Source organism: Poecile atricapillus, chromosome Z (assembly GCF_030490865.1).
Source record: "Poecile atricapillus isolate bPoeAtr1 chromosome Z, bPoeAtr1.hap1, whole genome shotgun sequence".
Lineage (NCBI taxonomy): Eukaryota > Metazoa > Chordata > Aves > Passeriformes > Paridae > Poecile > Poecile atricapillus.
In genome coordinates, this window is record NC_081289.1 from 696,639 (window position 1) to 710,536 (window position 13,898).

At 66.1% G+C, this 13,898-nt stretch overlaps 2 protein-coding genes across 2 annotated transcripts; one reads left to right on the plus strand and one right to left on the minus strand.

The window, feature by feature from the left end:
• Positions 1-201: 201 nt before the first annotated feature.
• LOC131573860 (uncharacterized) lies at positions 202-1,257 on the plus strand (the record flags this gene model as incomplete). Its single annotated transcript, XM_058828190.1, has 1 exon — positions 202-1,257. A coding segment is annotated over one exon (936 nt), but the record flags the coding sequence as incomplete, so codon positions are not given.
• On the minus strand, positions 1,214-8,707 carry LOC131592654 (carnitine O-palmitoyltransferase 1, muscle isoform-like). The gene is made up of 5 exons (XM_058864312.1): positions 8,508-8,707; positions 6,347-6,509; positions 6,124-6,263; positions 2,150-2,421; positions 1,214-1,239 (listed from the first exon to the last, which is right to left on the minus strand). Exons 2-5 carry the CDS (start codon positions 6,485-6,487, stop codon positions 1,214-1,216), a joined length of 579 nt encoding a protein of 192 aa, XP_058720295.1. The 5' UTR covers positions 6,488-6,509; positions 8,508-8,707.
• Positions 8,708-13,898: the final 5,191 nt, after the last annotated feature.

The following is a 13,898-nucleotide window of genomic DNA, read 5'->3' on the forward strand; positions in this document are numbered from 1 at the left end:
TACGATGAGGACGATGAGGATGATGAGGACGATGAGGACGATGAGGAGGAGGAGGAAGAGGAGGAAGAGGAGGAGGAGGAGGAGGAGGAGGAAGGGGGGGAGGAGGAAGAGGAGGAAGGGGAGGAGGAGGAGGAGGAAGAGGAAGGAGGAGGAGGAGGAGGAGGAGGAGGAAGAGGAGGAAAATGAAGAGGAGGAGGAGGAAGGGGGGGGAGGAGGAAGAGGAGGAAGGGGAGGAGGAGGAGGAGGAGGAGGAGGAGGAGGGATGGGGTGAGGATCCAGCGCTTCCACAGCACCCCAAGAGCTCCAGGCACCCACAGATCCCAAAAGTCCCAAAAGCCCCAAGAGTCCCAAAAGTCCCCAAAGCTCCCACATCCCCCAGAAGTCCCAAAGTTCCCCGAGAACTCCAGGTACCTGCGGATCCCAAAAGTCCCAGATCTCCCAGATCTCCCACACCTCCACATCTCCCACAGATCCCAAAAGTCCCAAAGATCCCACAGTTCTCCAAGAGCTCCAGGCACCCACAGATCACAAAAGTCCCAAAAATCCCCAAAATCCCCAAAGTCCAAAAGTCCAGAGCTCCCTGAGAGCTCCAGGCACCCAAAGATCCCAAAAGTCCCAAAAATCCCAAAAGTCCCCGAAGTCCCAAAAGTCTCAAAAGCCCCCAAAGCTCACACCCCCCCTACATCTCCCACATCTCCAAAACTCCCAGAGCTCCCCAAGAGCTCCAGGCACCCACAGATCCCAAAACTCCCACAGATCCCCAAGAGCTCCAGGCACCCACAGATCCCAAAAGTCCCAGAGCTCCCACAGCTCCCTGAGAGCTCCAGGCACCCCAGATCACAAAAGTCCCCAAAATCCCAGAAGTCCCCAAAGTCCAAAAGTCCAAAACCTCCCACAGTCCCACATCTCCCACATCTCCCAAAAGTCCCAAAGCTCCCCGAGAGCTCCAGGTACCCACAGATGCCAAAAGTCAAAAAGTCCCAAAGCTCCCACATCTCCCAAAACTCCCAGAGCTCCCAGATCTCCCACAGATCCCTGAGAACTCCAGGCACCCACAGATCCCAAAAGTCCCAAAACTCCCAAAGCTCCCACAGCTCCCAGATCTTCCACACCCCAACATCTCCCATGGATCCCTAAAGTCCCAGAGCTCCCAAAGAACTCAAGGCACCCACAGATCCCAGATCTCCCACATCTCCCACATCTCCCAAAGCTCTCACATCTCCCACAGCTCCCCGAGAACTCCGGGCACCCACAGATCCCAGATCCCCAGATCCCCCAAAGCTCCGACATCTCCCAGAGCTCCCAAGAGCTCCAGGCATCCACAGATCCCAAAACTCCCGTATTCCCCAGATCCTTCATCTCCCCCAGATCCCCCAGATCCCCCGGATCCCCCAGACCCCCATCTCCCCCAGACCCCCCCGATCCCCCATCTCCCCAGACCCCCCAGATCCCCCAGGTCCCCCAGGTCCCCCAGACCCCCCAGATCCCCCGGATCCCCCAGATCTCCCACATCTCCCAGATCCCCCAAATCTCTCACATCTCCCAGAGCTCTCACAGCTCCCCGAGAACTCCAGGCACCCACAGATCCCAGATCTCCCAGATCTCCCAAAGCTCTCACATCTCCCAGAGCTCCCAGAGCTCCAGGCACCCACAGACCCCATCTCCCCCATCTCCCCCATATCACCCATCTCCCCCCGATCCCCCATCTCCCCCGTATCCCCCAGACCCCCCATCTCCCCCATCTCCCCCATCTCCCCCGGATCCCCCATCTCCCCCCGATCCCCATCTCCTCCGTATCCCCCAGACCCCCCATCTCCCCCAGATTCCCCGGATCCCCCAGACCCCCCATCTCCCCAGATCCCCCATCTCCCCCGTATCCCCCATCTCCCCCCGATCCCCCATCTCCCCCGTATCCCCAGACCCCCCATCTCCCCATCTCCCCCAGATCCCCCGGATCCCCCAGACCTCCCATCTCCCCCATCTCACCCAGATCCCCCGGATCCCCCAGACCCCCCATCTCCCCAGATCCCCCATCTCCCCAGACCCCCCATCTCCCCCATCTCCCCAGACCCCCATCTCCCCCATCTCCCCCAGATCCCCCATCTCCCCCATCTCCCCATCTCCCCCAGATCCCCCGGATCCCCCAGACCCCCCATCTCCCCCCGATCCCCCATCTCCCCATCTCCCCCATCTCCCCCAGACCCCCGATCTCCCCCATCTCCCCCCGGCCCCCCGCGGGTGCCGCTCACGATCCAGAGGCGGGTGCGGCGGCTCATGCGGCCGTGCGGCTCGAACATCCAGCCGTGGTACGAGAGCAGCAGGCGGAGGAGGCTCCGGAACAGCAGCACGGCCCCGAGCCAGGCCCCGGTGGAGAAGAGCACGGTGCTGACCGCGGTGCGAGCCTCGGGACTCAGAGACTCCCTGGGGACACGGGGGGACACGGGGGACACGGGGTGAGCGGGGGGGACACGCGGGGACACCCGGGGACACGGTGCTGACCGCGGTGCGAGCCTCGGGGCTCAGAGACTCCCTGGGGACACGCGGGGACACGGGGTGAGCGGTGGGGACACGCAGGGACACGAGGGGACACCCGGGGACACGGTGCTGACCGCGGTGCGAGCCTCGGGGCTCAGAGACTCGCTGGGGACACGGGGGACACGGAGTGAGCGGTGGGGACACCCGGGGACACCCGGGGACACGGGGTGAGAGGCGGGGACACGAGGGGACACCCAGGGACACGGTGCTGACCGCGGTGCGAGCCTCGGGGCTCAGAGACTCCCTGGGGACACGGGGGGACACGGGGGGACACGGGGTGAGAGGCGGGGACACCCGGGGACACCCGGGGACACCCGGGGACACGGTGCTGACCGCAGTGCGAGCCTCGGGGCTCAGAGACTCGCTGGGGACACGAGGGGACACCCGGGGGACACGCGGGGACACGGGGTGAGCGGCGGGGACACCCGGGGACACCCGGGGACACCGGGGGGACACGCGGTGAGTGGCGGGGACACGCGGGGGACACGGGGGGGACATGGGGTGAGCGGCGGGGACACCCGGGGACACGGTGCTGACCGCGGTGCGAGCTTCGGGGCTCAGAGACTCGCTGGGGACACGCGGGTACACGGGAGACACAGGGTGAGAGGCGGGGACACGCGGGGGGACACGCGGTGAGCGGCGGGGACAGCGCGGGGACACGCGGGGACACGCGGGGACACGTGGGGACAGAGGGGGACAGCGGGGGACACGCGGGGGACATCCGGGGGACACGGGGTGAGCGGCGGGGACACGCGGGGACACGAAGTGAGCGGCGGGGACAGTGCGGGGACACGGGGGGACACGCGGGGACACACGGGGGGACACGCGGGGACACACGGCGGACACGGGGGACACGCGGGGACAGCGGGGGACATGGAGTGAGCGGCAGAGACACGCGGGGCACACGCGGGGACACCCGGGGACACGGGCGGGGGACATGGAGTGAGCGGCGGGGACAGAGGGGGACAGTGGGGACACAGGGGACACAGGGAGTGAGCGGCGGGGACACGCGGGGACACGGGGTGAGAGGCGGGAACACGCGGGGACACGGGGGGGACATGGAGTGAGCGGCGGGGACACGCGGGGGACACCCGGGGGACACGGAGTGAGAGGCGGGGACACGAGGGGGGACACGGGGGAACACGGATTGAGAAGTGGGGACACGCGGGGACAGCGAGGGACATGGGGGAACACGGATTGAGAAGTGGGGACACGCGGGGACACGTGGGGACACGAGGGGGGACACGCGGTGAGCGGTGGGGACAGCGAGGGGGTGATCGCTGGAGATGGACCCGGGTGGGAATCCCGGGGAATGTCCCCAAAATGTCCCCAAGATGGGATTCCCAGGGAATGTCCCCAAAATGTCCCCAGGGTCGGATTCCAAGGATGTCCCCAAACTGTCCCCAAGGCGGGATTCCCAGGGAATGTCCCCAAAATGTCCCCAAGGCGGGATTCCCAGGGAATGTTCCCAAGCTGTCCCCGAGCTGGGATTCCCAGGGAATGTCCCCAAAATGTCCCAGGATGGGATTCCCAGGGAATATTCCCAAACTGGGATTCCCAGGGAATGTCCCCAAACAGGGCTGTGCCCCAGCTGCCATTCCCAGGGAATGTCCCCAAACTGTCCCCAAGGCGGGATTCCCAGGGAATGTCCCCAGGGTGTCCTCGTGCTGCCATTCCCAGGGAATGTCCCCAAGCTGTCCCCAGGGTGAAATTCCCAGGGAATGTCCCCAAGCTGTCCCCAGGGTGAAACTCCCAGGGAATGTCCCCTCGTGGAGCCCCCGGGGATGTCCCCAAGCGGGGTCCCCCTGGGGCCACCCCAAAGGGAATTGTCACATCCCCCCTGTCCCTTCTGGGGGTCCCTCTGTGGGACAAGGCTGTGCCCGTGGGGCGGGAGGGGACACCGTGGTGACACCGTGGGGCTGTTCCGTGTCCGGGTGGGGACACCGTGGTGACACCGTGGGGACACCCTGGGGATGTCCCGGGTCCGGGTGGGGACACCGTGATGACACCGTGGGGATGTCCCGGGTCCGGGTGGGGACACCGTGGGGACACCGTGGGGACACCCTGGGGCTGTCCCGGGCGGTGACACCGCGGGACTGTCCCTCTCCGGGAGGTGACACCTCAGCTCTGTCCCCCCTCCCCGAAGTGACATCTCAGCTCTGTCCCCACTCATGACGGTGACACCTCAGCCCTGTCCCCCCCCAGCAGGTGACACCACAGCTCTGTCCCCCCCCGGGAGGTGACAACGTGGGGCTGTCCCGGGTCCAGGGGGTGACACCTCAACCGTGTCCCCCCTCCCCCAGGTGACACCCCAGCCCTGTCCCCCCCCCCGGGAGGTGTCACCCCATCCCCACGCTCACCCGTGGGGCTGTCCCGGGTCCAGGGGGTGACACCTCAGCCCTGTCCCCCCTCCAGGAGGTGACACCTCAGCTCTGTCCCCCCCCGGCAGGTGACACCGTGGGTCTGTCCCCACCCTGCAGTGACACCCCAGACCCCCCATCCCCATCCCCACGCTGACCCGTGGGGCAGCCAGCTCTGGATGTGCCCGGAAGGTGACACCGTGGGGCTGTCCCCACTCAGGACGGTGACACCTCAGCCCTGTCCCCCCCCCAGCAGGTGACACCCCAGCCCTGTCCCCCCCCGGGAGGTGTGACCCCATCCCCATCCCCACGCCCACCCGTGGGGCAGCCAGCTCTGGATGCGCCCGGAAGGTGACACCGTGAGGCTGTCCCGGGTCCAGGGGGTGACACCTCAACCGTGTCCCCCCTCCCCCAGGTGACACCACAGCCCTGTCCCCCCCCGGAGGTGACACCGTGGGGCTGTCCCGGGTCCAGGGGGTGACACCTCAGCCCTGTCCCCACTCAGGACGGTGACACCCCAGCCCTGTCCCCACTCAGGACGGTGACACCCCAGCCCTGTCCCCCCCCCGGAGGTGACCCCATCCCCACGCTCACCCGTGGGGCAGCCAGCTCTGGATGTGCCCGGAAGGTGACACCGTGGGGCTGTCCCCACTCAGGACGGTGACACCCCAGCCCTGTCCCCCCCCGGAAGGTGACACCCCAGCCCTGTCCCCCCCTGCAGTGACCCCATCCCCATCCCCATCCCCACGCTCACCCGTGGGGCAGCCAGCTCTGTCCCCCCCCGGAAGGTGACACCGTGAGGCTGTCCCGGGTCCAGGGGGTGACACCACAGCCCTGTCCCCACTCAGGACGGTGACACCTCAGCCCTGTCCCCCCCCGGGAGGTGACACCACAGCTCTGTGCCCCCCCGGAAGGTGACAAGGTGGGGCTCTCCCGGGTCCAGGGGGTGACACCCCAGCCCTGTCCCCCCCTGCAGTGACCCCATCCCCATCCCCACGCTCACCCATGGGGCAGCCACCTCTGGATGTGCCCGGAAGGTGACACCTCAGCCCTGTCCCCACTCAGGACGGTGACACCTCAGCTCTGTCCCCCCCGGAAGGTGACACCGTGAGGCTGTCCCGGGTCCAGGGGGTGACACCTCAGCCCTGTCCCCCCCGGGAGGTGACACCCCAGCCCTGTCCCCCCCCGGGAGGTGACACCCCATCCCCATCCCCATCCCCACGCTCACCCGTGGGGCAGCCAGCTCTGGATGCGCCCGATCAGCCCCAGGGACGGATCCACGTGGCAATAGCAGGAGCCGGCGGTGGCCACCACCACCACCATCCAGCTGGAGGGTGACGCGGGGTACACCCCGCTCAGGAAGCTGTTCTGTGGGGACAGCGGTGTCACCCCAACGCCGGGGGTCGCGCCGGGGCTCTCGGGGAGGGGGACACGAGGGTCTCCGAGCTCACCTTGGCGCGGACCAAGCGTTTTTTCCACGAGTGGACGGCGGCCAGGTAGAGCTGGCGCACGGCCTCGCGGCTCAGCTGGAAGTCCAAGCCCTCGGGGGTGACGGTGAACTGGAAAGCCACGGCCTGGTGAGCCTCCGCCATGCTGGGGACACGCTGGTGGCACCTGCGGGGGGACAGAGGGGATGTCAGAGAGGGGACGGGCACGCCACGAGGGTGGGTGACATCATGGGGGCGGTGGGTGACACCCCGGGGGCGGTGGGTGACATCCCCAGGGGGTGGGTGACACCCCGGGGGCGGTGGGTGACACCCCGGGGACAGTGGGTGACATCCCCAGGGGGTGGGTGACATCCCGGGGGCGGTGGGTGACATCCTGGGGAGGTGGGTGACACCCTGGGGACGGTGGGGGACACCCCGGGGACGGGCACAACCGAGGGTTGGTGACATCCTGGGGTGGTGGATGACATCGTGGGTCAGTGGGTGACATCCCGGGGTCAGTGGGTGACATCCTGGGGGCGTTAGGTGACATCCCGGGGACGGTGGGTGACACCCCGGGGACAGTGGGTGACATCCTGGGGGCGTTAGGTGACACCCCGGGGACAGTGGGTGACACCCCGGGGACAGTGGGTGACATCCCGGGGTCGGTGCCACCACAGCGGTGTCACCGCGGTGTCGCAGCCCCGTCACGTGGCGCTGGCCCTGTCCCCACTGAGGGAAGGGTCAGCGCTGTCACCGCGGCCACCACCGGCCCCGGAGGGGACAGCGGGGGGGACACCCCGGTCCCTGTCCCTGTCCCTGTTCCCTGTCCCTGTCCCCTGTCCCTGTCCCCGGTCCCTGTCCCGGTCCCTGTCCCTGTCCCCGGTCCCTGTCCCCGGTCCCTGTCCCCTGCCGGACCCCGCAGGTGGCACCTGTCCCCTGCCCCGTGTCGCCGTGTCCCCTGCGGGAGTGAGGGACAGGCGGCACGGACACAGCCGGGGGTGGCACTGTCACTGTCACCACGGGGGTCCCGGGGGTGTCACCGGCACTGTCACCAGGGGGGTCCCACACTGTCACTGTCACCACGGGGCTGGCACTGTCACTGTCACCACCGGGGGTCTCTGGGGGTGTCACAGTGTCACTGTCACCGCGGGGGTCCCGGGGGTGTCACACTGTCACTAGGGGGGTCCCACACTGTCACTGTCACCACGGGGGTCCCGGGGGTGTCACACTGCCACTGTCACCACCAGGGCTGGCATTGCCACCACGAGGGTCCCGGGGCTCCCACACTGTCACTGTCACTGTCACCAGGGATGTCCCACACTGTCACTGTCACCACGGGGCTGGCACTGTCACTGTCACCCGGGGGGTCCCCTCCCCGCTCCGGGGGTGTCACAAAGCCCCCCCCAGCTCTGGGACCCCCGGGGTGGACACAGCCAGTGGGGGGTGCGACCCCCGTGTCCCCCTCCGGCGGGTGGCCCTGTCCCCCGCTGTCCCCCCTTGTCCCCCCGCTGTCCCCCCGTGTCCCGCTGTCCCCCCGTGGCGGGTGGCACCCGTCCCCCGCTGTCCCCCGTGTCCCCCGCTGTCCCCCGTGCCCCTCGGGCGGGTGACCCTGCCCCCCGTGTCCCCCCGGCGGGTGACACCCGTCCCCCGTGTCCCCCGCTGTCCCCCGTGTCCCTCGGGCGGGTGGCACCCGTGTCTCGCTGTCCCCCGTGTCCCCCCGTGGCGGGTGGCCCTGTCCCCTGCTGTCCCCCGTGTCCCCCCGTGGCGGGTGGCCCTGTCCCCCCGTGTCCCCCCCCGGCGTGTGGCACCCGTCCCCCGCTGTCCCCCTGTGTCCCCCCGTGTCCCCCGGCGGGTGACACCCGTCTCCCGCTGTCCCCCCGTGGCGGGTGGCCCTGTCCCCCCGCTGTCCCCGCCCAAGGTCACGGCGGCTCCGGGCCCCGCCCGCCCCACGGAGCCCCCGAGCGGGGCCGGGCCCTGTTCCGGGGGTCTCGGGGGGGCGGCGGGGCCGGGACCCCCGGATTTGGGGGGGATCCAGGGAGGGACCCCCGGGCCGGCGGGGCGGTGGGGGCGGGGGTCTCTCCCCACGGACACCGCCCCGGGGTGGGTGGGGAGGGGGTTTGGGGGTACCGGGGGTGTCCCCGAGCCCCCCGGGCCCGGTGCGCGCCCCCTCCCCAGGGCCCGGTACCTGCGGGGGCGGCGGCTCCGGGGGACGGCGGCTCCTGCGGCAGCCGGTAACCGGACACCGGACACCGGCACCGGGCGGGCCCCGAGCGGCTGCGGAGCCGCTCCGCCCCCCCGGGGGGACCGCGACACCGGGGGGGACAGCGACACACCGGGGGGGGACAGCGACACACCGGGGGGAACCCCGGGCTGGGGACAGTGACACCGGGGGGGGACCGCGACACACCGGGGGGAACAGCGACACAACGGGGGGAACCCCGGGCTGGGGACAGTGACACCGGGGGGGACCGCGACACGCCGGGGGGAACCCCGGGCTGGGGACAGGGACACCGGGCGGGACAGCGACACCGGGGGGGGACAGCGACACACCGGGACGGGCAGCGGGGACCCCGGGCCGGGGATCGCGACACCGGGAGGGACCCCGAAACCGGCGGGGACCGCGATACCGGGGGGGACAGCGGGGACCCCCGGCTGGGGACAGCGACAACCCCGGGGGGACCCCGATACCGGGGGAATCCCGACACACCGGGACGGGCAGCGGGGACCCCGGGCTGGGCACAGCGACACCGGGGGGGACCCCGACACAGCGGTGACCCCGGGGGGACCCCGATCCCGCGGCGTGAAGCGAATCCCGGGATGCGGAGCGGTGTCGCGGGATGAGGGACGGTGACATGTCGCGACAGGGACAGGGACACCCGGGATGAGGGACGGTGACATGTCGGGATAGAACAGGGACAGGTGACATGTCGGGACAGGGACATCCCGGGATGAGGGACGGTGACATCTCGGGACAGGGACCGGGACATCCCCGCGGGTCCCGTGTCCCGCCCGGGGTGACGGGACAGGGATGGACAGAACCGGGACAAAACCGGGGTGGGACGAGGTCCCGGGGGGACAGTGGGGACAGAGGGGACAGTGGGGACAGAGGGGACAGAGGGGGACAAGAGGGGACAGTGGGGGACAGAGGGGACAGAGGGGACAGTGGGGACAGAGGGGACAAGAGGGGACATCGTCATCCCGAGGGGAGTGGCAGCCCCGGGGGGATCCACATCGCGGGACAGGGACACGGGACACGAACCTGGGACAGGGACACGGGACAGGGACAGTGACCCGGGACAGGGACAGGGACCCGGGACAGGGACAGGGACACGGACCCAGGACAGGGACACGGGACAAGGACAGTGACCAGGGACACGGGACACGGGACAGGGACAAGGACCCGGGACAGGGACACGGAACAGGGACACGGGACAGGGACAGTGACCCGGGACATGTGACAGTGACCCGGGACAGTGACAGTGACCCAGGACATGGGACAGGGACAGGGACGGTGGCTCTGCCGCGGGCTCCGGGGTGTCCGTGCCCCGGGCAGTGGCCGCTGTCCCCGTGTCCCTCTTGTCACCTCCCCCGTGCCCGCTGTCCCCTGCTCCAAGCACTGCCTGGCCCCTGCTTGTCACCTGGTTGTCACCTGGTTGTCACCTGGTTGTCACCTGGTTGTCACCTGCCCGACACCTTGAGTGTCACCTGCCTGTCCCGTGCCCGGTGTCCTGACTGTCCCCTGTCCCCTGTCCTGGCTGTCCCCTTGTCCCCTGTCCCCAGCCTGAAGGGACACGGGGAGGGGTCCCCCAGCAGCCGGGACCCCCCCGTGTCACCCCCCAGTGTCACCCCCGTGTCACTCCCGTGTCACTCCCGTGTCACCCCCATGTCATCCCCGTGTCACCCCCGTGTCACCCCCGTGTCACCCCCGTGTCACTCCCGTGTCACCCCCGTGTCATCCCCGTGTCATCCCCCCGTGTCACCCCTGTGTCACCCCCGTGTCACCCCCCGTGTCACCCCCATGTCATCCCCGTGTCACCCCCGTGTCACCCCCGTGTCACCCCCGTGTCACTCCCGTGTCACCCCCGTGTCATCCCCGTGTCATCCCCCCGTGTCACCCCTGTGTCACCCCCGTGTCACCCCCCGTGTCACCCCCGTGTCACCCCCGTGTCACCCCCCGTGTCACCCCCGTGTCAGCCCCGTGTCACCCCCCGTGTCACCCTCGTGTCACTCCCGTGTCACTCCCGTGTCACCCCCCTGTGTCACCCCCCGTGTCATCCCTGTGTCACCCCCCGTATCACCCCCAGTGTCACCCCCGTGTCACCCCACCGTGTCACCCCCGTGTCACCCCTCGTGTCACCCCCGTGTCACTCCCGTGTCACCCTCGTGTCACCCCCCGTGTCACCCCCAGTGTCACCCCCGTGTCACCCCCAGCCCCCCTCGCTCCGCCCCACGGTGATTGGGGGGCCCGGGGGGGCCGGATTTGAGGGATGGGATTTGGGGTGGATTTGGGGTGGGAATTGGGGAGGGGGAGATTTGGGGGGTGGGATTTGGGGAGGGGGAGATTCGGGGGGTGGGATTTGGGGAGGGGGGAATTTGGGGTGGGATTTGAGGGGTGGGATTTGAGGGGTGGGAATTGGGGTGGGATTTGGGGATGGGATTTGGGGAGGGGGAAATCTGGGGTGGGAATTGGGGTGGGATTTGAGGGGTGGGATTTGGGGAGGGGGAGATTTGGGGTGGGATTTGGGGTGGGAGGATTTTGGGGGGTGGGATTTGGGGAGGGGGATTTGGGGAGCTGAAAGAGGAGGGGGAATTTTGGGGAGGGGATTTGGGGAGGGGCAAGAAGAGGCGGGAATTTGGGGAGAGGGAGATTTGGGGAGGGATTTGGGGTGGGATTTGGGGTGGGATTTGGGGTGGGGGAGATTTGGGGGCTGGGAATTGGGGAGGGGCGATTTGGGGTGGGATTTGAGGGGTGGGAATTGGGGAGGTCAGAATTTGAGGGGTGGGATTTGGGGAGGGGGAGATTTGGGGTGGGATTTGAGGGGTGGGATTTGGGGAGGATTTTGGGGGTGGGATTTGAGGGTGGGAATTGAGGAGGGGGAGGTTTGGGGTGGGATTTGAGGGGTGGGAATTAGGGTGGGATTTGGGAGATGGGAACTGGGGCGGGATTTGAGGGGTGGGATTTGGGGCGGGGAGAATTTTGGGGGTGGGATTTGAGGTGGGAATTGGGGTGGGATTTGAGGAGGGATTTGGGGAGGGGGGAATTTGGGGTGGGATTTCAGGGGTGGGATTTGAGGAGGGGGAGATTTGGGGTGGGATTTGGGGGTGGGATCTGGGGTTGGGGAGGATTTTGGGGGTGGGGTTTGGGGTGGGATTTGGGGGGTGGGATTTGAAGAGGATTTTGGGGGGTGGGATTTGGGGAGGGGGATTTGGGGAGGGGAGGATTTTGGGGGTGGGATTTGAGGTGGGATTTGGGGAGGGATTTGAGGAGGGGGAGATTTGGGGTGGGATTTGGGGGTGGGAATTGGGGTTGGGGAGAATTTTGGGGGGTGGGATTTGGGGAGGGGGATTTGGGGAGGGGGATTTGGGGCGGGGGAATTGGGGTTGGGGAGGATTTGGGGCGGGGAGGATTTGGGGAGGGATTTGGGGTGGGAATTGGGGTGGGATTTGGGAGATGGGAACTGGGGTGGGATTTGGGGAGGGGGATTTGGGGCGGGGAGGATTTTGGGGGGTGGGATTTGAGGTGGGAATTGGGGACGGATTTGAGGAGGGGGAGATTTGGGGTGGGATTTGGGGAGGGGGATTTGGGGTTGGGGAGGATTTTGGGGGGTGGGGTTTGGGGAGGGGGAGATTTGGGGAGGGGGATTTGGGGAGGGGGATTTGGGGCGGGGAGGATTTTGGGGGAGGGATTTGGGGAGGGATTTGGGGGGTGGGATTTGAAGAGGATTTTGGGGGTGGGATTTGAAGGTGGGAATTGGGGTGGGATTTGGGGAGGGGAGGATTTTGGGGGAGGGATTTGGGGAGGGGAGGATTTTGGGGGAGGGATTTGGGGAGGGATTTGGGGGAGGGATTTGGGGGGTGGGATTTGAGAGGTGGGATTTGGGGCGGGGAGGATTTTGGGGGTGGGATTTGGGGAGGGATTTGGGGAGGGATTTGGGGGGTGGGATTTTGGGGGTGGGATTTGGGGAGGGGCAAGGAAGAGGCGGGAATTTGGGGTGGGGGGATTTTGGGGGGGTTTGGGGAGGGGGAAATTTGAAGAGTGGGATTTGGGGCGGGATTTGGGAAAGGGAATTTGGGGTTGGATTTGGGAACGGGAATTTTGGGGCGGGATTTGAGGCACGATTTGGGAAGGAGCAGGAATTTGGGAAGGAGCAGGAATTTGGGACAGGAATTTTGGACAGGAATTTTGGGACAGGAATTTGGGGCAGGAATTTTAGGATGGGAATTTTAGGACAGGAATTTCGGGACAGGAATTTTAGGACAGGAATTTTAGGACAGGAATTTCGGGACAGGAATTTTAGGACTGGAATTTGGGGCAGGAATTTTAGGACAGGAATTTTAGGACAGGAATTTTAGGATGGGAATTTCGGGATGGAATTTTAGGACAGGAATTTTAGGACAGGAATTTCGGGATGGAATTTTAGGACTGGGATTTTAGGACAGGAATTTCAAGACAGGAATTTTGGGACGGGAATTTCAGGATGGAATTTTAGGACGGGAATTTTGGGGCAGGAATTTGGGGCAGGAATTTTAGGACAGGAATTTCGGGACAGGAATTTTAGGACAAGAATTTTAGGATGGGAATTTTAGGACAGTAATTTCGGAGCAGGAATTTCGGGGCAGGAATTTTAGGACAGGAATTTGGGACAGGAATTTTAGGGCAGGAATTTTAGGACTGGAATTTCAGGATGGGAATTTTAGGATGGGAATTTTAGGACAGGAATTTCGGAGCAGGAATTTTAGGACAGGAATTTCGGGACAGGAATTTTAGGACAGGAATTTCGGGATGGAATTTTAGGACTGGGATTTTAGGACAGGAATTTTAGGACAGGAATTTTAGGGCAGGAATTTTAGGACGGGAATTTCAGGATGGAATTTTAGGACTGGAATTTCGGGAAGGATTTTGGGCAGCGCCGGCCCCAGCTCGGCGTTTATTGGTCAGAATTTTTCACATTGAAAATTTTGGGGGGGTCCCGGGAGCCCCCCCAGACCCAAAACTGCGAGGAGGGGGCGCGGGGGGGGGGGCTCGAAGCACAAATAAACCCCAAAAAAAACCCCCAAAACCCCCAAATTCCCCCAAAAATCCCCAAAATCCCCCCAAAACCACCCCAAAAATCCCGATACTGGCCGGGGGTGCGGATTTGGGGGTCCCCAGAGCCGCCCCCTCCCAAAATTCCACCCTTGGGGTCCCCACCCACCTCTGCTGCCGATCCGGGGGGTGCGGGGGGGACCAACCCCCCCAAAAACCGTTCAGGGACCCCAAAAAACCGTTTGGGGACCCCAAAAACCGTTTGGGACCCCAAAAAACAGTTTGGGGACCCCAAAAAATCGGTTGGGGACCCCAAAAAACCGTTTGGGG